This window comes from Ursus americanus, chromosome 18 (genome assembly GCF_024610735.1).
Source record: "Ursus americanus isolate L20-20 chromosome 18, mUrsAme1.1.p, whole genome shotgun sequence".
Taxonomy (NCBI): domain Eukaryota; kingdom Metazoa; phylum Chordata; class Mammalia; order Carnivora; family Ursidae; genus Ursus; species Ursus americanus.
In genome coordinates, this window is record NC_142144.1 from 42,816,869 (window position 1) to 42,842,417 (window position 25,549).

Here is a 25,549-nt window from a genome sequence, read left to right on the forward strand (position 1 = left end):
ATATCTAAGTGTAATCCTTAACTTCCCAGTGCAACTATAAGTATAAAAGCTTTATTTTTCTATGGTTATTTATTATAGTTGAAGATTACTTGGTGATTAATTTATTGTTGCTGAAGATACTATTTCTCAAAATGTGTGTTCCAGAGAATGCTAATCCTTTTTTTTTTACCAATTGAGTGTGTATATATATATATATATATACTCATATATAAAGTTTTTATTTAAATTCTAGCTAGTTAACATGCAGTATAATAATTTGAGATGTATAATTTAGTGATTCAACACTTGCATAACAGTCCCCAGTGCTCATCACAACAAGTGTGCTCCTTAATCCTTGTCACCTATTTAACCCATCCCCCCACCCACTTCCCCTTTGGTAACCATCAGTTTGTGTATAGTTAAGAGCCTGTTTCTTGGTTTGCCTCTCTCTTTTTTTCCCCTCTGATCAAAATGAACTTGGTTTGCCTCTCTCTTTTTTCCCCCTCTGATCATTTGTTTTGTTTCATAAAGTTCACATGTGAGTGAAATAATATGGTACTGGTCTTCCTCTGACTTATTTCACTTAGCATAATACTCTCTAGTTCCATCCACATCATTGCAAACGGCAAGATTGCATTCTTTTTTATGGCCGAGTAATAATTTAGTGTGTGTGTATGTGTGTGTGTGTATGTGTACTACATTTTCATTATTCATTCATCAGTCAATAGACATTGGGCTCTTTCCATAATCTTAAGAGAGTCTGGGGAAAAAAGGCAGGTGGAGGTGGTCGATACAGTAGAATACATTTGTGAGATGCTGCCCACTCTTTCCTTCCTCTTGAAAATACATAATGAAATTTGAAGACAATTGACTTTGATAAATCATGTGTTAAAGATAAAATTTTACCTTGGTATTTCCTAAACTTAATTGATTCCTTGTTTAATGCAATGAGATATAATCTTCAAGAATTATATCTAAATTTAGGTATCTGAACTAAGAACTCAGCATTAGAGGTAACAATTTAAATTTGGTTTGGTTTTGCTTTTACAATGGCTGTCAAATACCTGGATATTTTAATTTTTATCTGAGTATATTTCCAAATGAGAGCTCTCCTCTTCTCACTTTATTGAAAGCTAGTTAACATCCCTTAAAAGCAGTATTCTACGGAATAACTTTGGGGAAGTACATTTCTGTGTTATAGCCAGTGGTTTTACCAATGGTATAATGAAGGTAGATACTACATCTGGGACACAGTGTCTGTTTGGTTCATGGCTTTGGTGATAGGAACTTCCTGGAAGATGTACAGCAAATCTGTGTAGGTGGGAGGTTAAGTATTCTCACTTAGCCTTAAAGCTATGATGTGAGTGCTCTAAGAAACACAGGTGCAACAGCAATCACCTTGATAGGCAGGGTCCCTTCAGTTGATCAGATGATCTCTGTCATAGTCTTTTTCCTCAAAAGAAAGAGACTATCATTTGGTCAAAACTCTCTAATAATAGCTCCTATACCAGAATCTTTCCATAAATGCAGACATTAAACCAGTTTCCTTGTCATCAGACTGAAATTCTAAGCAAGTCCACAACATTATTTGGTGACGCTGGATACATTCTGTGGAATAATGTACCTGGAAAGTCAGGAGGGAGAAAATCACTCCATTGGTGTTTCTGTGTTCAAGTTTTCAGGTAGATGGCTACAGAGTTCAGGAAAACATTCAGTTAATTGATGCTCTGTCTTACTCCTGATGAGGTTAATTATTGATTTTTGCCAGGCTTTTCCATTGTAAAATTTCTACTTTTCCTTTTGAAATTAATAAATATTTTGTGGGGACATACTTTGAGACTATGCAGATATTTTGTTTATCATCATACTTTTTACCTGCTAATTTTAGCATTCATTAATGACTTCTATCTGAAATACTTACTATGAAAATATTTACCCAATGGCAAATTTCTGTCATTCCTCCTATATTTATCAATTGGAATTCTGTAAGGAAGAGATGTCCCTCTTACCCCATTTATTTGTTAATGCATTCCAGTTATTATATCAATGTAGACTCATGGATATGTATTTGATGGGCTGATATCCACTGCTTATCATTGCTTAGTGTATTCCTCAAATGTTCCCAGCTTTGACTGTTGGGAACTTTTTCAAATTGGCTTTTCTGATCCCCATCCACTCTGTTTTCACACTTCCTTACTTTCCAGCACTCAGAAATGTTCCAAACCCATCTTGTACTTCCTCAATAATTTCCTGGCCCTAGAATCAGCTACTTTTTCAAGCGTTTTTTGTTCTTTTTGAGAATTATAGAAACCAAGATCTAGGCATATAGTGTTCTCAGTACTACTGGGATGTCACTGCTGTTATGCTTTCTGAGTGATGACAGCTAGAAATTATTTGTATGAATAGTAACCCATGTATCTACACATTGACATCTACTTCTTATCTATTCACATTATTTATAACAAAATCCATGAGTTCCAACTGATATTTCCAATTACAGTCCAATAGCATGAGTTCATTCTAGCTTTCCCTTTTCTTAATTTGTAACTCCTTTCTTTGATTGCAAGAAACCTGAGTCTCATTACCTACAATCTATAAGATATGTTTACATAAAATAGCTTCAGAATTGCTAATCCATACCCCAGTGAAAATCAAATTTACTAACTGGAGCATAATATTTGTGTACAGTTCTTTTTTTTCTTTAGCCTTACAGTATCTTTCAAAATATGTATTTATTTAAGATTTCATTTATTTGAGAGAGAGAAAGTGCGAGCAGGGGGAGGGCAGAGTGAAAGGGACAGTGAGAAACTCAAGCAGACAATGTGCTCAGTGCAGAGCTCAATGTGGGGCTTGATCTCAAGACCCTGAGATCGTGACCTGAGCCTCATCAAGAGTCGGACATTTAACTGACTGAGGCACCCAGGCGCCACACCTCAAAATATTTGTTAATGAAGTTACTTAGTCTATTTTTCATTGACCCCCTTCAGCGAGGCTATGTTATTCACTTATAATAGGCTTAGGTTCATTTCTTTTTATATTCCATTTTCAGTCCTTCTCCCGTATCCAGTTTGAGTTTAATTATTTATTGGTACTTTTTATGAAATACTGCTATGATTCGGAGATACAGAACCATACATAAAGGTATATTCAGAGAAATTTCTCTGAACTCCGTTTCCCTTAGAATTTCACCATTCTTGCCACTTTGTACCACCCCGGCAGGTAACCCATTTTATTTCTTTCTGAATTTTATTACCTGAATTATATTTTGCACAAATGAGCAGATATATTGATATTTTCTTATTTGCTTTTCTTTCTTTAATGAAAAGCTACATACCTTATTCTTTTGCACATAAAAAATACATCTTGATAATTACTCCACATCAGTTCGTAGAGATCTTCTTCAGTCACTCTTGCAGATGTATTTGGACTATCCAACATTCTTAAGAGTCTGTACATACAAACTGGTGAAAATGGCTGATTTTATTCATTGACTGTGATGACTACTTACATTTGAATCAAAATAAAATGCTGCATGCCTTGCTGCCTGAAATTTTATCTCTTCCTTGGCTTCATGATCAGGAAAACATACCTGTCTCTATACACATGCTCTGGCTAGGGCTTATCACTGCCCTTCTTTCTGTTACTTCTTGCTTGAGTTGGCTTTTGCTTCATCTTGTGATCTCATATTTGAATCTGAGTCATTAGTTTCTGGTTCTCCCATTCGTTGTCTTGCCCCGGGCACCTTTCATCAGTATTGCTTTGACCTTGGCAGCACCATGACTCCTAGCTTGTGTCAAGTTCTCTATAAACTCCCATGCCATCGTGGTCTTGCTTTTACAACTAGACCTAGTCTAGTGGGGTCCAATACAGCTGACTGTACTCCAGATTCCATTTGTCTGTCTCTGACTTCTCTCGCTCTTAACAAAATACCTGGGATATTTGCAGAATAAGGCTTGGCTTTAAATTTTAGCACATTTTTTTTTTCTTAAAAGAGGGTTACTTCTTGTGATTGTATCTTTGCAATGATTTTACTCTATTCATTTAGAACACTGTGAAAGCAGCTCCCTGATGAAATTCATCCATTATGGCAAATGTTTTCACTTCATGGAAACCTACTGAAATGGAAAGTATTTTGAAAATAAATGAAACATAGACTATTTTTGAAAACTGTTCATGGCCAGATTCAGCAAATGTTGATAGCTTGGAAATTCCTGATACTTTAAAGTGGAGAGGGGAAAAAAATACAGTTTTGTGCTAGAAAGTTCTTAGCCTCCTACATCTTACCTCATTTTTACAGACGCAGCAATTAAGACCCTGATTAATTGTTCCAGGAAGTCTAACTCATCTGAAAAAGCATATTTTCCAATTATCCAAATAACCCTGCACACAAATCAAATGACAGCTCTATGTTTAACTCTCTTCTCACTAAAATGTTATGAGATCCTCTTCATTTCCTCTTTCTGTTGATACATGTAACAGTTTAGACATCAGAATTTGAGCTATATGAAAAGCAGGGGAAAGCCATTAGAAGAAATAAGGAGAAGACACGTGCAGTGAATATTTGTGATAAAACAAGTCATTTCATTATCCACATGCAGTTTGAGCCTTTTACTACTTTCTCATCTTCGGCAGAAATCAATTTGACTCTCTTTCATATCAATAGAATATCTTCTAGATGAACCCCTGAGGTGGGTACATAAAGGGTATCTGATTTTTTCATTAATGCAGAGCTATTAAAGCCATAAATAGGGCTTAACAGCATTCAACATTCATTGCAGAAGGGCTTCTCTAGCAAAGTAGTACACAGAAAAAGGGACAATTTTCCATTAATTCTGGCATTTAAAGGTGAGAGGTGATCTGAAAATTGTACCATGTAAATGTAAGTTCTAAAGACGAAAATGGCACAGTGGTGGTCAGGGCTGAGGAATTTTCTTTTTTTCAGATCAGGTTTAATTTTGGTTGTACTATAAATGCATACACCCATATTTGCTGCTCCAGAAATACACTGTGTATGTTTACTTGTCACAGATGTCTGATGAGTCACTGCACGATATGTTCGAGATAGGTGAAAGTGATTTGAACATCTAATGGAATAGCAGCTAAAATAAATACAGTATTTAAAAATAAATTGCAGGGGTTAAACATCCTGAAACATTGTAACATTAGCTTTGCCCAGTTGATGAACAAGGTGTTTGTGGTCATCTTTTTTCTCTGTGCTTCTTGTTTGAAATCCTCCTCCGAAACAGATTAGAAGTTGACTCGTTCTACCAAGTAGTTTCTGAGATACCCTATCTTCTTTCTAAATGTTCCTTTTGTTAAGACAAAGAGTATGGGAGAAGCAATTTTAGTGTGAAAAAGTATATGTCCAGGTGAACATACTGACTGCTAAAACCTAGACATTATTTTGGAAGCTGGAAATATAAATAGTAAAAAATCATGGTCCTTGCCCTCATAGAACTTACAGCCTGTTATTATAGTCCAAGTAAATAAATATGTATATAAAATATTTACTTTAACATGTTGTTAAAAGAGCTATGAGGGGTAGCAGTAGGATGCTAAGAAGACAATCAGTAGGGGAAGTGGTCAATTTCTGCACATAGATAGTCACGAAAAATGCCTTAAGTGTGAACATATCGCTAGGACTTGAAGTTTGAAGAGGTAACCACATGAAAGGTAGCAGAAGAACGTTCCACATAAAGAAAAGAGCTTATCGTGTTAAAAAATCTGAAAGGAGACCCGTGTAGCCAAGAACAGTAAAGGGAAGGACAAGCAAAAAAAAAAAAAAAAAAAAAAATGCGAGTTGGAAATTGGAGTTCTTAGTGAATAAAATGTATGACAAAAGTAGATGGCATCTAGAAGGATGGGGATTTGTAGTCAGAGATTGGAAGAATAGAGTTTAAGTTTTCAGACATATTGCAGCTCTGGATGACTGCAAAGTATGAGGTGTGACCTAGGGGACACACAGCTGAAGTGGTGATGGTGTGGAAGTTATCAAAAGAGAAGAGAGCAAGGGATGTTAAGGGAAGGCTGTTAAAGGGACTGTCCTCAGGGCCTTTGAGACAGGATTAGATATATTATAGAAAGCAAGACTGTGAGGCAGGGGCTCCTTAGGACATTTTTTTTTAAACATATGGGAAGTATACATTTTGTTATTGTACTATATTCAAATCGCTATGCTTAGGACATCTTTACTAATTTCTAAATGGCCAAAACAAACAGCTTATTCAAAACATTGCAGGTTTTTTAGTTTTCTTCACATACTTATGGGATAGTGGGCAATTTGTTGCACTTTTAACTGAAACTGTCATTTTTACCTTTACCAACGACTGGTCTGCCTTGTAGCAAGAACAAATAATTCAGTCTTTAAAATAATCAGAGCTGATGATTCTCAAACTTGCCCCAGTATAAGAATCACCTAGGATAGGGGCGCCTGGGTGGCACAGTGGTTAAGCGTCTGCCTTTGGCTCAGGGCGTGATCCCGGCGTTCTGGGATCGAGCCCCACATCAGGCTCCTCTGCTATGACCCTGCTTCTTCCTCTCCCACTACTCCTGCTTGTGTTCCCTCTCTCTCTGGCTGTCTCTATCTCTGTCGAATAAATAAATAAAATCTTAAAAAAAAAAAAAAAAAAAGAATCACCTAGGATGCTTATTAAAATGCAAACTCCTGGGTCTCCTTCCAGATTTACTGACTAACAATTTTCTGGAACAGTGTTTGGAAATTTTCGTTTTTAGTAAGTGCCCTAAATAATTTTTAAGATCAGGCAGGAATGGGAATTGCTGTCATTAGTGGAAACCTGACAGGCTATGAATAAGGAAATATGAAATACGGGCCCATCTCTCTGCTAACCAGCTTTTGATCCAATTACTAAATCTTCTTTGGGTTTCAGTTTCCTTTTCTACAAAATGATTATTTTGAGATCCTTCCGTATAAAATTTTCCTACCATTAACATTTCTATGTATGGTCTGTGTAAGATTTTTTTCTATATACATTGAATTAATAATTAAAATCCTATAAAATCCTTCAGGCAACATTGAAACAAAAACACTCAGCAAATTGTACAAATTACAAATCATTTGCCAAAGAGTCCTTGAAATTGATAAGATATCATTTTTCTCATATTTCTACTTTCTTTAAGTGCTGGCCACTTTACCATACCTTTCTGGAAATAATGCTAGAAATTTTCAAACTCTTCTTTTGAATCTCCTTAAAAGTTTCCATTGAAATACTAATCTAAAGAAAAAAACAATTCGGTTGAAATTAACATTCTTACACTCAAAATGTATTTTTTAAAATAGCAATTCTTATGTCAAAGGAAACTACAACAGGCAGCAAAAAATTAAAAGTATAATTTTTAATAACATTTTCTATTAAAACATGTTTTATGTTTTAGATTTCAAGGCCATTTTTGTCATTAGTAGTATAATACAGTACAACTCCTTAGCTATCTGTTAGTGTTTTTAAAGCTGTAAATTGCAACATATTAGTGGATTATAACAGAAAATGTTTCTTCTGAACACACACACACACACACACACACATACATGAAAATATCAAGACATCATATATAGTAGGTTAGGTGTTACTTTGTGAAACTTTTATTTCAGTTATACTTCTATCTGTATACATATTTTTGTATATATTCTGAGATTTTATATAAAATGAATTTCTCATGGTGATCATACTGTATAATGTGTGTTAGTTACTACTATATTTAAATAACATTAATCACTTTGGGGGTATTAAATAAGACCTGTGAATATTGTGCATGAAAACAGAAGAAAAAGAATATAGCTCAGTCTCCAATGAAATATGAACATGAACTCAGTAAACTCTGTACAGTTTCTTTTATACGTACATTCCACCCACAGGTATTAGTTTCTGCCTTCGGATAACCTTGTAGGAAGACTAGTTAGTACTGACGACTGGAACCAAAATCTGATGAAATACACACAACAGTGTTGTAAGAGAAAGTTGGCCTGTTCAGAATCCTATTCAGCCCTATGTTTATTAACTACATTATAGGTAGATTTGAAATGTCAGCGTCCACTATTTGCTGTAAACATCCTGAGGTTAAAGACTGAGTTCTGTTTAAGACAAAATCAGTTTATTTTAGGCGCGCCTGGGTGGCTTGGTCGTGAAGTGTCTGCCTTCGGCTCAGGGCATGATCCTGGCGTTCTGGGATCGAGCCCCGCATCAGGCTCCTCCGCTGGGAGCCTGCTTCTTCCTCTCCCACTTCCCCTGCTTGTGTTCCCTCTCTCTCTGGCTGTCTCTCAGTCAGATGAATAAATGAAGTCTTTAAAAAAAAAAATCAGTTTATTTTAATTGGTATAGGAAAAAAAATAAAACCTTGGATTTCAACTGGATTTACTAATTTTCTTTCAATAAGCAGTAATTTTTTTTTAAAGGATTAACTAGAGGGCTATATTTAGATGAAAAAAGACTTGGCTTCTTTGCCATGTCTTTTCCTTGAACCTGACACATACAGCCATATGTCAGATCCAGAACACAGGACAAAAAAGCAAGTTGATGGGCCTTCAATGACAACATGGAATTTGAAGTTCTAAGAACTAGATGTTCATTGAAAAATTGAACTGCAACTTCCAAGGTCAGAGAGTGACATTTTCATAAATTAATGCTATCAGAAGCTGCTGGAATTTTCACAATTGTCTTATTTGAAACCAGCAGAAGTTCCAGTAGAGGTCATATTGATTATGCCGGGAGCAAATCAGAAGACTTCCAATGCATGTAAGGATTTTCTTTGAATATAGAGTAATAAAGCTCAGATAGATTTTTTTTTTGGTATAGAGATCAGGTTTTTTTTTTTTTCCTAGGAAGAAACATACCTATGTTTATATGTTTAATGCCTCTTCAGTTGCTCTAAAATGTATTTCCCTTTTTGTGTATGTAAGCTTACATTTTTTTGGTAGTTTTCACTTAGAGATAACAAAAATCTTAAACTAGAACATTGAGTTTGATAGGGATAGATTTGAATTAGAACTGTGCAATGGAATAAGAAGTGGTAAAACAGAGGCGGAAGGAAAGAGAGAACTAATTTTCCACTTATTCTGAATATGTATGAACTTCTGAAAAGTTCATACACAGGTGAACCCTGAACATAGGAATTGATTGGAAATTATTAAATATTTACTTGTCTTTTATCATTTGCCATTAGGCCATACCTAAAGAATATTCTGAAACCATAATAAGGATTAACATTCTAAATATTCTATTAAACATTTCATTATGTGGGGGAAAAAAAAAGATAGGATAATGAGGACAACTCCTATGAGACATGAGTGAGACACATTTGTGGAAAATGAGGATAGGGAATTTTAATTTGGCTGTAATTTCTCTACTCATGTCTTTATCTACCAGAACTCACATCATCTCACTTAACTCAGTTCCCTCCCCTGAAGCCTCTGCAAGATAGATTTTAAAGGAAATAGTCAATCCCAATTCATCATCACTGATTGGAGCTAAAAGTTCTCTGGCAAGAAGGGTCTGAGTCAGAAGTCTCCATCCTTTAAAGCAACATAACTACTGTCCATTTCTGTAAAATATAAAGCAGTATCTGGAACAAGAAGTTAGAGTTCTGTGTATTGAAAGTGTAAGATTCCGCGTGAGCAGGGACCAGTGCTTTCTGACCTGGCCAAGCAAACTCTGCTTGTGGGTAGCTCCCAGCCCTGCCCCAGCCCTAGCCAGGGGGCCTCAGAGTGGTTGCCACAGGGCCTTCAGGCCTGCTAGAGGCCATGGACATGCCTTGTACGTTCTTGGGCAATAGCACTCCACGTACATTAAGATAGAAAAATAGGGGCGCCTGGGTGGCGCAGTCGTTAAGCATCTGCCTTTGGCTCAGGGCGTGATCCCGGCGTTCTGGGATCAAGCCCCGCATCAGGCTCCTCTGCTGGGAGCCTGCTTCTTCCTCTCCCACTCCCCCTGCTTGTGTTCCCTCTCTCGCTGGCTGTCTCTCTCTCTTTGTCAAATAAATAAATAAAATCTTTAAAATAAATAAATAAATATATAAAATAAAATAGAAAAACAAAACAAAAAAACAGACTGAAATGGTAACTACTGAGCTACCATGAAATAAATTAGATTTAAAAATAAACAAACAAAACATCGAACAGCACACTCGTTAGGACTGGAATGTGAATCGCATCTGCCCTTGCAGGTACTCCCCATGGAGCCCGCTTCTCCCTGTTAGCATATATAATGTCTGCCCTGATCTTCATTCTGCGGACTTCAATTACTTTATTTTCTGAATATGAATAGTCTTTTCCCTTAAGTCATATTCTGATGGATAGCTCTGTTCTGACACCCCTTTGTCTCATCCCTAGACAGATGCCTCTTGCTTGTGAGGTGGCTGAGAAAAAAAAATTTTTTTCAAGTCAGAGCTGTTAAAGCAGACAGTGTTCCTTCTCTTGGACTCTCCCCTGAAACCTCTAAATCTCTAAGCAACAATAGGCTCAGCTGACAGTCCTGATCTGAGACATTTAAGAGGATTTTAGAAAAGATTTGGCTTTTGTTTGTTGTTTGTTGATATCTGGAATAAGGGGAGAGTATTATTTCTAGCCTTTCAAACAAAAGGTTTCAGAGCTTGCTTTGAGAGTAGGACTGGCAATTGGGATGCTCCTAGCTCATCCCGCTCATTGGATCATCACTAATGTTACCCTGCAGAGCTTGCCAAATTGTGGTATGTCTCTCAGTAGCAAGTAAATAAAGGGAAGCAAATGACCAATAATTTATCCTGTACTTGTTATAAGTAACTCAAATTGCCTTGAACAAATAAATGTGTTTCTATTATTACCACATGCCATGAAAAGATAAAGGTATATGGAAATAATTATTTTCACTTGCATAGGGAAAATGTATATATCAATGCCTTTGCATTTCATACACACACGCGCGTGCATGCACACACACACATACGTATACATATATTTCACTCATTGCAAAACAGTAGGCGATCTAAAACTTAATCACATGTCTTATGTGAGTCTTCAGGTAGTTCATGAGGTTATGGATCTGGGGAATATATTCCATGATTTATCCCAAGTTAGTCGGAATTCCCAGCACAAAGAGGTATTATTATCCCTTTCACCTCGCTACAGCTAAAGATACCTAGCAACAACCCTCAAGCACATCATTTAGGAGTATGCAAACAGTGCTGCCCTTGAAAGGTGAGGACTAGCCACTACTCTTTGCTTCCTCAATTGCTTGTGGAAGAAATTGAAATTAGATCTCCCACATATGAGTGAGGGGAGCTTAGAGCATTGTTTCGAGAAAGTTTTAAAGACTGAGTGCACATCCAATCTTAGCAGGAAAGAATTGGGTAAATGGTGATATTTGCACAGGTATCAGAGAAGGAGGGAGTGGCCGTCCTTGTGCCACATATTTGTCAACTCACTGCTTATCCATTTTAATCATTCAGCCATCTATCCGTCTCTTAAAATAGCCTATTGAACTTCACCCATATGAACTTCTGTGCTATATCCTAGGAAATCAGAATCTATGCGCTAGAGCCAAAATGTCCTCAAGAAAAATTACAACCTAATATTTTATAGTACCAGCCTCTAAATTTCTTCCTCCCCTACGTGGCCCTCAGTTCAGATGCACACATTTTAGATAGCCTCTTTCCATTCTATTATTCTCTTTTGAGGAACACACTTTTCTACCACTTCTTATTCTTTGCTTCTACACAATCTCATGCAAATATTTTTCTCTCAGTGTAAATAATTACTGGTGAACTTGATATACTTTCCATGTAACTATAAGTGGTGACTAAGCTAACTAAAGGCATTGAGTATAGGTGCTTCTTTGTCTAAAAGAGGCTAAGCCATATCCAGAACATTCATCAAGGGATTGAGGCTGGGAGACTGGTTCCTTGTCCAGTATATAAGAGGACAGCAACATCAGAGAGGAGATTGAGGAGTATGAATTTCTTTGAAGAGTCTACCAGACAGTGTTTTCCCATGTTCCTCGCTCCCCACGTATTACAAGTATAAGTACCTCAAAATAGTGTGATAAATAGTGTGAGTAGCCCACAGAATGGAGACTGACATTCGGCCTGAAGCAGAATGCCCTCTGAACTGCAGAAACTCATATCCTTATGCTTCCACAAGATGGAGTGTGATGAAAGCAGCCTTGAGACTTGGTGTTGGTGGGACACTGTTGCTTGGATATATCTGAAGGTTAAAGGTTAGCTGAGGAGGACTTTCATGATGGAGAAGAATGACAAGTGGGATTGACTGACACTTCCTGAATTTGGATTAATGGGAAGCAAGAAATATAACTGGCTTTAGCCTTCTCCAAAGGACTTCTCCAAAAGGAGTACCTGTGGGATACCACCAGAGCAAGGAGTAGGGAGTCCCTAGAGGTGAAGTGAAGAGAAGGGAATGATTTGTGCCAGAGGATCAATGCGAGATGTTCAAAAACCCATAACGGTGCTCTGTGGGAGCAAAGGCCTGCATGCAGGCATCTGCCGTCAGAGGACCCTGTGCCAGAAAATGGCAGCACTAGCTACCTATGACTTTTCTTCCCTTTCCTCCAACCCCACTTTAACCTTGTCTCCGTTCTTGTCCCAAAGGAGCTAGAAATAGCAGCTAGAGAAGGGTGAGTAGGTGAAGCATGGAAGAAACTAAACATGGTTTTCACCTTCCTTTCCCATTGCAGACTGGTTAAGCCAGATCTAGGGCATAGGCAGTTTGTGCCTATAAGGAGATGCTGTGTGAGGAGATGAGAAGCTATGAACTGGATGAGCATTGGAAGTTTTAAGTTATATTGCAATGGACTTTTTAATATCTGAAAATGAGGACTGTTCATGAATGCTTGGAAGTCATTGCAAATTAATGGTTCTCCTTGAGATATTTTCCAAGGGAATGGAAGGAATAGCTGACAGAATGGGTTTGCGGGGCAGTGGTAGGAGAAAATTAAATTGCTTGTCTTTTGCACCCTTCTGAAAATAGCTTGTGAATAACTTAGTTCTAATTACAAATTATTCCCAAACTCCTATTACTACCTTCAATGATATGTACATAACTGGAGAACTTAGATTGAGACAGAATCGGTATCTTAGGCTACATATACTCAACAATAAAATGGCCCTGTGTGTACAAGATTGATGAGAAAACTCTTTTCATTGGCATGAAATCAAACATATGGAAAATGCTAGAAATACTTGAAGAGGTCTCTTGGTTTTCTTTTCTATTATCAATTTCTACATCGCTTTCTGAAGGTTGAGACCAGTAGTTAGAGTAAGAAGTAGGATATACTAATTTGTCCAACAGGCCTTTCTCTGTTCTACATCTGCTCCATCAGTCATGCTAGCTACTAAGGGACATGTGACCACTGAGAACTTGAACTGTTACTAGTATAACTGAGGAATGGTTTTTAAATTTTATTTAATTTTAACTCATTTAAACTTGAATAGCTACCCGTGGCTAGTGGACAGCATGGGTCCAGACTCTTTAAAGGCTTGTACTAAGCTACACACAGCATGAAATGACACTATTTTAGAAGTGACAAAGACAGTTCCCAGCCATTTCCCACCTTAAAAAAAATATGTTGGGGGCGCCTGGGTTGCTCAGTCAGTTAAGCGTGTGACTCTTGACCTCAGTTCGGGTCTTGATCTCAGGGTCGTGAGTTTGAGCCCCATGTTGGGCTCCACACTGGGCATAGAGCCTATTAAAAAAAAAAAAAGTCTATTTTGGACTCTTATTTTGGTCAAGTATCCTGTGTAGATATCTTTTGCTCTTACCTACATACTTTCTGTTAATCTGTAATGTTTTTGCCTTCTTTTATTAATCTGGCTAGTGCTTTTATAGTATTTGAAGAAAAGAGGGTATTTCCCCCACTGTAGAAAGCATCCTAATTAAGACAGATAAGTCATGGAGCTTTTGTTTATGTCACAATTTTCCCTGTAGCTAGAATTAAATGATGCTGTCAAAGGGCAATGCTAGTGTTTGATGGCTTTTAATATTTTTGTCCATATCAAAAGACTGAATAAATGCAATCGATATCCCCAATTCCTAACTCTGTAGTAATTATTCCAATAAAGAGATATTCATGCTACCAAGCATCAATACATGTTCTTCATTGCCCTAATAAATCTGCTCCTAGAAAATAAACCATGTTCAGCTTGGGCTTTAGAGAGAATATTAGCAAACACCAAGCTCAGAATGTTATTAACCAAAGTCTTCAGCACATGGGGCTTACAAAATATGGATTTTTAAAACCCAAACACTTAATGAGAACTATCAAGAAAGAAGAATCATATCTGCAAAGGGGCAGCATTTTATATTTAGGGTGGCTCCTTTGGCAAATAACCCAAATGAGGATTTTTACGTAGCACTGGCTATTCAGGAGAACTCATTCTATAAATGGCTATCTCATAAAATAAAACAACTACAAAATAATAATATCAACTGTTATGAGTACTCTTTGCTGGCTGACTCTATTTTAAGGTATTCACAGATCTTCACAGGAATCCCATGAGTTAGATACTGTCTTATTCCTCATTGTATGAGGAAGCTGTGGCTTTGAGGAAACTGTGTTGTTAGGAGGCTGTCCAAGGCCAATAATCTGGGGTGGGAGAGTTGTAATATTTATCAAATCCAGGTATGTCTTACTCCAAAACCCATACCTCTTATTTATTACATATTTAAAAATCTACGTATAAAGACCCACTATATATTTTTTAAAAGATTTATTTGAGAGAGATAGAGCGCAGGGGAGGGGCAGAGAATCTTAAGCAAACTCCCCGCTGAGCACGTATCTGAGCTGAAAAAGGGTCGGGTCCTCCATCAGCTGAGCCACCCAAGCACCCCAAGACCCACAATATATTAAGACAAGTCATTAACAAGGCAGTGCCAACCTTCTTCTTGTTTCAGTCTGAATAATTCCACCATGCTACAAACTTTGTGAGTTTCTGTTAGCTCAGTCTGCTAGATATATAGGTTAACTTTATTGACTATTAAATGGTTAGCAGTTTTACTTGGTAAAATCTTCAAGATTACGTAAGGAAGTAAGGCATAAATTCTTTCAACATCCTAGTCATTCAAGAAATATTTGTATCACTCACTCACACTCTCCCTATCTCTCCCATTCTCCTTCCCTCTCTCTGTAATTATATATCAGTCTCTCTCTCTCTATAGATATATTTAGGAACTCAAATCCTGTTTGCAGATCCACTTGCACAAGAAATGCTAACACAGGGAAGGACCTCAGCATCACATTAGTGGAACAGGGTTTACTTTATCAATGTTTAAAACAGGGGAAAAATACTTTGAATTCAGGGGAGCTAAGACAAATGATATGAATATAAACTCATGTATTAATAGTAGCGTATAAACTGTGTGTTGGTGTATTCTTTACAATTCAAATATGTGAGGAGAGAAAAAAAAAGTACTGTATAAACAACAGGAATTTATTTTCCATAGTTCTGGAAGCTGGGAAGTCCAAGGTCAAAGTGCTGGTTCATCCAGTTCCCTGATGAGGAATCTCTTCTTGGCTTGCAGATGGCCACCTTCTGGCTGTATACTCATACGGCAGAGAGAGAGAGAGAGAGAGAGAGAGAGAGAGAGGGAGAGAGCGCACGCGCTCAAGTTTTCTGATGGCTTTTCCTCTATGGGCACTTATCCCACCAGGAGAACCTCACCTTCATAATCTCCTCTAAACCTAATTACCTCCCAAAGGCTCACTCCAAACACTGTCACATACTAATTAGTGGAATTTTGGAGGACACAGTTCAGTCCACAGAAGGTACATTGTAACAAAACTCCAGGGCAGAAGTGCTTAGCGACTCTTGGTAAGAGAGTGAATAGACCAGCAGGCTAAGAATGGAAGGTAAATAGAGACACCAGATTGCTATAACTTCCAGACTACGGAGTTCAACATTGTTATATAATTGAACTTAATGAAGCTGTTAACCAAAACTCATTTCATGAGATATTATAGGATATTTTAAGGAGAGAAAGAGCAGAAAGATTTTGGATATAGGATGACTTGTCCCAGTGTAAATGTGCCATAAATTACCTTACTGTATGACTCATTTTATAAGAAATGTGATTCAAAATGGAGAAATGAGAGTCAAATGAGTACAGTATGACAATAAAAGATCTTAGGAATCAACTAGGGATAGAGGAAACAAACTGTATATATCATAGGTCCTTTTTCTCAAGCAAGCACGTAGAAATGTATAACAGCTACCATGTATGGAAGGAAAAAAAATTTGGAGGATGGGAGAAAGGAGGCAATTAACTCAACAGGAGTCAGTCAGAGTTGGTTTTGAGAAATACTAAAATAGATGCATGACTTTTAAGGAAAAAGCAGTGCCACTCCAATTTGCTGACCTGGCTTTTCTCAACTACAGTATTTAAAAAATGTTGATTTAAAGCATTGTATTCAGAAGCACAGCGATTATAACCTCATCTGTTTATCTTTTTTCTTACCTAAGACAGGAGGGAGAATACTTTTTTTAAAATTAAAGTTGTTCAAAAATTAGAGAGTAGGCATTGAAAGTATAGAGGAGGAAACAAAAAAGCTAAATAAATGAAGTTCTCTTAATAAAAAAAGAAGTTAAAAAAAAAGAAGTAGTAGTTACAGGGAAATAGAATCAAGTACTCTAAATGACTTGCTGCATTTTTCTGCTCTTTTACTCTAAATTTCATAACCTTAGTGAAGGTTCGAGTTTCCTAAATACAATGTGCAAATGGCCCTTTGGAGTTTATATTTTATCATTTTATTGTTATTTCTTAATTTTTTTTTTTCTTTAACGGAAAGCAGTCATTGATTTAATTCTGGTCAGGATCCACACTGGGGTCTCTGCCAGCCCCATCCATGGTGGGTGTATTTTATTTTTTTAATTTATGAAACTGTCAAATTTATTAAAGGAGAATTTTTACATCTTTCTCTTGAGTAAGAGTAGCTTAAAGGACAATGCATGTTAAGTCAGGAAAGAGCAATCTATGCCCTTTGAGACATTTTCCTATTCAGCAAGCAAATAATTTTATTGTTTAGAAACTCCCATTCTTAAAAGCACAGGTGTATATTATATATTTTTTTCTAATTAAAAGCTTACCTAGTTTTCTGTATTCTCTTGAGGCTTATTATAGCCCCATATTTCTTCTAAATTTTATCAGTTCCATAATTTTTTCTCTATCAAGGTTTTTTCCATTTTATTTTCATATACATCTTATATTATTTTTGCAATATTTTCATATGCAGACTACTGACAAAAAATGGATGGAAGCATTTTTACTAAGTTTGTGCTGCTATATTTAGAAATAATGTAATGTTCATCTTATGGCATATAATTCTTGACATATTATTTTAAGTATATTTAAATACATTCAAATACAAATCAATAATTTTGGCAATGATCAGTTTAGTAATTGTTGTTTCAAATCCTCTTTCAACTTAGAAATTATATCCATTGTTTCTACATCCTATTGGAAAGATTGGTGGACTCTCCATTAACCATAGGTGAATGGTCACTGCTATGCATAGATAACTTCCATGACCATTATTGATAGCTTTCGTTGGATCATCCCCCTATGTATTTTTTTTTTTTTTTCCTTTCCTGTCCTGTTCTGTTCTTTCCTCTCTTCCTTCTTTTCTGGGACCTTCTTAAAAATATTCTTTCTACCACCATTCTTCCCTATGAGATTCTGGCATCAGCATCTTTTCCTTAATTTGCTTTGCAATAATCCAGTTATTTTATAAGTTGAATCCCTTTAAAATAAGGAATGTGATTCATTCAATGAGTTATATCCACCTGTCACCAGAAATTTTGGAACTTACTTAGTATTAAAAGTTTTTTGAATATTTGGAGCACATTTTGAGTTTCGTAGGTTTGTGGACCCTCTTGAGCAAAACAACTAATTATAACCTAGTTTCTATAGAGTTACCAACAATTTGCGGAGTGGAGCACTGGTTATTCATAAATTGGGAATTGCCCATATGGTTTTAAGTGATGCCTGTTCCCACTTGAGGTCCTTATGACAGGTACTCAATTCTAATGCTTTATTGAGCTTAGAAGTGGTTTAAACCGTATAGTTCTAAATGAAGTAGTTACAGCTTTTTAACTTGCCCACATGTCTGTCTCAGAACTTACTATTTTATGACTATTATTTGCTTTGAGATTGTCATGTAAGGAGAAAGGTAACCACTGGTGGTTGCGCTGGATTGCAGGGCGAGGCCGGCTGGTTCCTGCAGTGCCCAGGCCTGCACGGAAGCGCCCGGCAGAACCCAGCTGAGGATACACGCTTTCCCCCTCTCTGCCAGAGGGCTGAGCAGCAAAGCGCTCCCCGGGGGCATTGTGTGTGAGCTGGCCACAGATCGCAGGCCCAGGGGGGCAGCTCCACCACAGGAGACAAGACACGCCTCAGACCGCGCAAATTCCCGGCCCCCTCTGGCCCCAAGCCAGCAGCCGCCGCCCGCCACCTCTTCTCCTCCTCCGCTGTGGCCCCGGCCGCCCCGCCGGGCCCCGAAGTCACCCGCGCCTCGGCGCCGGCCCCTCGGCCCACAGCGCTGGCGGCGCGGTTGGGACAGGACCGATGTGGCGCATGCGTGGTGGCGCCACTAGGCGCGGGAGCTGCGGCGGTGGGGACGGCAGTGGGGGCAGCCGCGGGCAGGGCCGCCCTGGCTGGGCTCGTGGGGGTGGCGGCATCGCTGGCGGCGCGGGCTGGCGAGGCCGTGCGGGCGGCGCCCGACAGCAACTGGAGGAGCGGTTCGCCGACCTGGCTGCGAGCCACCTGGAGGCCATCCGCGCGCGGGACGAGCGGGACCGGCAGAACGCGCGGCTGCGCGAAGAGAACGCCCGGCTGCGGCTGGAAAACCGGCGGCTGAAGCGCGAGAACCGCAGTCTCTTCCGTCAGGCCTTGCGGCTTCCCGGCGAGGGTGGCGACGGGGCGGCCGCAGAGGCGGCCAGAGCCACCCAGCGCCCCGAGGAGGCCAGCACGAACCGGAGGGCGAGAGGCGGTGGCCTCGAGGACGAGCCAGGCAGCCCCAGGGCCCTGAGGGCCCGGCTCGAGAAGCTGGAGGCCATGTACCGCCGGGCCCTGCTGCAGCTGCACCTTGAGCAGCGGGGGCCGCGCCCGCGTGGCGACAAAGATGAGTCGCCTTTGCGCGCACCCGAGTCGGGCCTGCGCGCCCCGGACCCAGGGCCCCCCAAGCCCTGGCTGTAGCCCGAGGCCGCGGCCGGGGAGAGGCGGGGCCTCGCGCGACCCCTCCTTCTCCGCTTGCGGCTCCCCCACCTAGCAACGCCCTGGGCCCTCCGCTGCGGGACTGGACCGCCGCGCCCTCCGCCTCCAGCCTGGCACTTCCCAGGGGCGCTTGGCGTCGGTCTGCTGAGGTTGAGAGCTTGCCAGCCCTCTGGAGCCCCCACAGTGCAGAGCACCTGCCTCTTGCCCCTGCTGGTTTCCAAGGGTTGAGGCCTAGAAACGGAGGGGCGGGTTTTACAACAGCAAGAAATGGGTGTGTCAACACTTTCTAATGCCTGGACTTTTCAGGGTGTTGTGAGGACCTCTTCTATTTTCTTTTTTTTTTTTTCCTGTTTTGGTTCTTCGAGAAATGAATAATGCATTTCGAGTTGGTTGAATTTGTTGTTCATACTTCAGTCCCCTAAAACCTCCAGTCATTATCTCTTCTGTGGTCAACATTTGCTTTTATAAGACGGTATTACTAGGATAGCCTATAAAGCACCACCTTTTTATTAAAAAGGTAATATTTATGACTTAGGAACTCTATGTCTGCCCCCTGCTCTAGTCCTTAAACATCTAATACATACTGATTTGTTTACCCCCAGGAAATTTTTAAAATATCTGCCTATAAGTGATCCTTTAAATTGGTAAATAAATCTGACGCATTAAAAATAACCCAGAAACATCCCACGACTGTTCTTTGAAGTTGTTACATTTTTACACATGTTTAAGAAATATACATGACATGTATAAGTTTGACATGTTTTAATATCTAACTTTAGTTATTCTTTGTAAACTCCCATTTTCGCTTAATGTAAGTGATCGTTTTGAATAATTAAAGATTAGATAGTCTAAATACCATTTCATTATTTTTATTACATTTTAGGCATTAGAGCATAGTGCACAGCTGCTTTGCCTTATTTTGTTTAATAATTTTTAAGAAATTATGAATTATTTGTATATCAGAAGTCTCCAAACAGAGTGATTTAAGTCTCAATTGTGGTTTCATTGATTTCAACAGCGAGTGTTCTAAAATCACTTTTTTGCATTTTATTGAGTAGGCACTTTTGCTGACTAAGTAGTAAAGAGGATACCATTGTACCTCATAAAAATCATGGGTGAAATATAGTGTTTAAGTGATGGAAAATATCAGTTGAAGAAAAAATATATAAGTTTTTGCTAGAGCTAGAAATTATTTCATAGAGTTTTTGTTTTATTTGTAACATATTCCAAAAGTTTCAAATATATTACATATGTTACAAAAAAGGTACCAGGGAAAGTAGTTTTGTGATTTTTCTATTCCTGGGTTTCAAAGGTAGTTGATATTTTGTGCATTTTGCTTAAAGGTAGTTGATATTTAGTTGTAAATTTTTAAATCTTCCCCTCTGACCAAAAAATATAGGAAGAATCTTGGTGAGGATAGGTAGGTATATGAAAAGTATTTCTATCAGCTTTACTTCATTTTCTAATAGTGAAAGAAATAAAACAGTTTTAGGAGGCAGTAGAATTGAAGAATAGGAAAAAAAGCATATCAGCCCTACTGCTACTTAACTGTAACTTTGGGTTTACATTAGTTAATCTCGCCAAGCCTTAGTTTTTTCTTCATTAAAATGAGTGCAACCTCTACCTCAAAATATAAAAATTTTATTGAGATGTTATATGTAAAATGCCTGCATCAAAGTAAGTGGTCTATCAATGAGAATAACAATCTAAAATGTGAAAGTCATAAATGCATATTTTACACTTTGCTTTCTGTATTTTGGTCCTATATGACTTTATATTAGCAGAGAAATATATTCTTTGAATGAGTTGACATTTTTTCACTCCTTATAGATAAATAGGAGAGATAAAGCCCTATATAATAAGGGAATAATGCATCAAAATTTGCCACATGTGGCAAAATTGGGCATCTTCAAAGAGCAAGCAAAATATTTAGTTTACGTAATTTTTAAGCACGTTTTGTCTTAAAATCATGTACAATGTAAGTATGAAAAAAAAATTGTAAAGGAATGAGGCATACATACACAAAAGTGAGGACATCTTTCAAGCATAATTCCTGAAAAAAAATTCTGAAACCGAAATGTCCCATAAGATGGGTTAAAGCTAATATATATTTCAACTTTGTTGAAATTCTCTGCTGATAACTGATAAAGCATCATGTAATAATATAAAAGATGTTTGTGATATCAAAATATATGCCTGTTAAAGAAGTGGGTAAAGTTGATTTTAGAAAAGTTTGATGTAGGATCTATTTTGATCTAAAATAAACTAAAACTTTAGATTATCACACCTTGACATTTTATTTCCATAATTTGTTGTGCAATGAAGAGGGCTTGTAATTTATAGAAATGAGCAATAAAAATATGCCATGTTAGCAAACAAATTTAGTAAAAAGGATTGGCATTCTTAAACACCATTTTTTATGGCTACTATGCACAAAACCATACTGTCTTTATCTTTTCCTCTATAAAAAATTGGGATATAAGTCAAAGCAATATGGAATGAGTATGTCTGTAGACCATAGAACAAGCTATCCTTGCTAAACTTCTTGAAATATATATATATATTTAATATATATATATATAATATTTATAACATATTTGAAGAACTACTGGAAAACTTTTTGTCTCTTTTAGTCTTAGGTTTGTCAGTCTACGAGTATTGCCAGGATGAAACTAATACCAGTTTTTTAAAATAAATTGAATTATCCGTACATACTAAATAATTACTAGCATGATTTTGATTCCACTGCCAAAATATCATTCTCTATTTTGCTAAAAGGAACATACTTTCGCTGAGAATTTGTCACAAAAGATTCATGAATGAATGACACAATTTATTAATCTTTCTGTTTAGTGATTAATCAATTACAAATTCTCATTTTTTAAAAAGATTTTATTTATTTGACAAAGAGACAACCAGCGAGAGAGGGAACACAAGCGCGGGGAGTGGGAGAGGAAGAAGCGTCTTTTAAGGGGGTTGTCCACTAAAATCTGTTCTCTCGGTATTCTATAATGATGAAATTATAGCTGGGCAAAAGCTCTACAGCTTGACTATATTTCTCAGCCTCCTTTGAAGTTAAATGGGTTATATGATGAAGTTTTACCAATGGAATGTGTCCAGGGGAATTTATGTTATTTTCAGATCTGGGCAGAGCTCTTCCAAGTTCTCTTTCTCTTGACCAAATGGGTAAAGCTGGACCTGGAAGTAACCTATTTTTACCATGCACATGAAACAATGAGCCAGGGTAAGATAGAGGAACATTGTAACATAGACACATTACAGTGACACACCAAAACATGGGTTTCTCATAAACACAATGTTGAGGAAAAGAAGCCAAACACAAAAGAACATAAAATGGACAAAATAACTAAAATCTATATATATTTAGACTTGTTTAAATTAAACAAGAAAAAAAAATCAGAAAAGGGCAAAAGACTTAACAGATCTTTTTTATTGGAGAAAAGCTAAATATCCCAACAAACACATGAAAAGATTTTCAAATTAACAGTAATATTAAACTAAAATTTGGTGTTCTATCTCAAGAGATATTGCATAACTGACTCTGCATTTGCCTAATGGCTAAAGCAAAAAAAGAGAAAAAAAGAAAGAAAAAATAGAAATCATTCTGAACATCTTCTCCCGTGGTCCTTATATCTAAATGGTTATCAAATTCTTTAATTTTTGCCTCAAAAATTCCTGTCACAGTTTTTCCTTTTTTGTTTATAGTTTTGAGCCCTGGTATCCGAGGACCTTTGGGTCTCACTTTCTGTAAAGTGAGCATTGAGGAATGCAAATTTATTTTAGTTCAGAGGATACATTGGTGTATGTACTTTTGACTAATAATCTTCAAAACAGGCTAGGCAGGTAAAAAAAAATCTCAGATTTTCAATTTACATTTATTTTAATCTCATCCTTTTAAAACTTTTTGTGCATGTTTTAGAATGTTCTTAGTATAGTAAATGATACATAAATTTTTGTGTGTACTCAAAAATGTTTTACAGATCCCGTACTGCACTGGGAATCACCTCAGTTGCAGGATTTCTCATTTATTAGCTTTGGATTTTAATCTCTTTATTACTCAATCTCTTTAGTACACAATTTTTTTCTAATATAATAATTGAGTAATAAGATATATCCAAATATGTATCATAGTTAGACTTGTTATAAGACTTCAATTAGATATTATATCTGAACTTGGATTTTATGCCTTAAAATATAACCAAGGGAAAGAAATTATTATTTCTGAATGATAATTTCTTCATGTCCCTTGGTTTTGGGGACATAAGAAAAAAGTCATTAAAATTATTTTAGATTTTTGACTCATGTTATCTTCCCAACTAATTCTTAAGGTTGAGGATTAATTTCTCAGAATTTTGGGAGTGTATATATCTTTTTTTTTGGTCTTTGATATATTTCAAGGGAGAACTCAGGGCAGATTTGTATCTGTCAAGTATAAGAAAGCTACCAAATTAAGCTAAAAGTCCTAAAGGCTATATTACTGAATGCCTGTGCTTCACAACATCTTCTGAGAAGAATAAAAACACTTCTGTGCTTATAATAAGGCACATCAGACTACTAGTAACTCTAAGACATGAAAATATCTGACTGTGAAGTTGATTATGTACTCAAGCAGAAAGCTGTAATAAAAACTTTTCTGAATCCATTCTCCTTCCATAATGTTTTCCCCCATATTATTGATGCAAATGTTGAGTTTCTTCAAAAAATGCAAAATAATTGGACCCGTGGACTCCTTTCAGCTAAAAAGAATCCTTGCCCATTTTTACTAAACCAATATATTTCAATGAAATAAGTTCTATGACTTATTCTTCTGAAACTGAGACTCAGCAGCATAAAAAGAAAGTCAAGTAAAAATGAAATGTCCAAATAGAGCCCCCAGATATCAAACATTTGTCTTCTAGATCCACTTTCCATCCTTCTCCACCCTGCTCCCTGTCACATTACTAACCTCCCTTGGCCCTTGGGTTCCAGGGTAAGGTTGGCTTCCTGTTAAATTTTGGTTATTGGGAAATACAAGCATGAGATCAGAAGGAGGAAGTAGTGTTAGCTCTGAATTTCCTTTAGGCTACTTACATTCTTCTACCAAAGGTCACAGCTCCTGGGGGCGCCTGGGTAGCGCAGTCGTTAAAGCGTCTGCCTTCCGCTCAGGGCGTGATCCCTGCGTTCCGGGATCGAGTCCCACATCGGGCTCCTCTGCTGGGAGCCTGCTTCTTCCTCTCTCACTCGCCTGCTCTGTTCCCTCTCTCGCTGGCTGTCTCTCTGTCACATAAATAAATAAAATCTTTAAAAAAAAAAAAAAAAAAAAAAAACAAAGGTCACAGCTCCTATAAATTTGCCCTGTCTGCAGGTTCTGATAAAGGCTCTAGCCTCTCACCACTTCTGGCCAAAGGGTGGTAAAGATCTCCATGACAGGTGTTACTAGCTTCAGGGTACTTCTGTCTCCTAAACTATATCCAAGTTTTCATATATGGCTTTTTATTAAACTATTTTATTAAACTATTACCCACCTTTACTGTGGGGACACAGATTGATTCAATGTACAAACAGTGACTACTAATATTGATATTGATTATATGCTTTAGGTTTAGGGTTTTTTGTTGTGGTTGTAGTGGGGTTTTTGTTGTTTTTTTGTTTGGTTTTGTCTGGTTTTGTTTTTTTGCGGGGTCTGCACTCATGACCCTGAGATAAGATTTGAGCTGAGACCAAGAGTTGGACTCTTAACCAACTGAGCCACCCAGGCACCCCAGCATGCTTTAATTTTTATTATATTTAATGCATTTTGAAGATTCCATTGAGCAAAGGAAATCATCTCAAAATTTGATCTTCAGTTAATTTAGTTTGATGTTTTCTTGATTTAACTAACTAAAAATGCACATATGCAAAATTAATTTTGACAATTAGAAAGATACTAAGTATATATTACCTCTTAATAGGGTTTCCTTTAATTTGTATCTCAAGTCATTCACTATTATTCAACAGATATTTATTATTTTAGTAACTCTCTGGCATAAAATCTCTGACCATTAGTAATACAATCTATGAGATCATTTCTTCTTTTGAGATGATTAATATCCAGTAGAGAGATGCAGATATATCATGTAAAATAGGAAGAAGATTCCAAACTAGGAAGAAGATTCACATGACATGTTACTTGAGCTGATTCTTAAAAGACAAGTAGAGGATCAGGCGGATGGGTCTCCTGGGATAATTATTTAAGACTAAGGGAAGCTGAGAAAGGGATACGATAGGGATGTACAGGGAATGTTCTAGGAACAGAGACTGTAATATGAAGTGAAGGTATATAGGATTACTGTAAGTTTGAATAAAATAGACTAGGGTCAAATAGTG

The 25,549-nt window shown here is 37.5% G+C and overlaps 1 protein-coding gene and 1 long non-coding RNA gene across 11 annotated transcripts in view; both read left to right on the plus strand.

Annotated features, from left to right (window-relative positions):
• Window positions 1–25,549, plus strand: part of LOC123781326 (uncharacterized) — a 1,008,785-nt gene that overhangs the window by 815,425 nt on the left and 167,811 nt on the right. The window lies entirely within an intron of this gene.
• On the plus strand, window positions 200–24,514 carry TUSC1 (tumor suppressor candidate 1). Its single transcript, XM_087869607.1, has one exon. It carries the CDS (start codon window positions 18,536–18,538, stop codon window positions 19,163–19,165), a length of 630 nt encoding a protein of 209 aa, XP_087725733.1. The 5' UTR covers window positions 200–18,535; the 3' UTR covers window positions 19,166–24,514.

Bases quoted from the DNA above. Each gene is read 5' to 3' on its own strand.
- TUSC1 (XM_087869607.1), top strand. From the start codon at position 18,536: ATGTGGCGCATGCGTGGTGGCGCCACTAGGCGCGGGAGCTGCGGCGGT.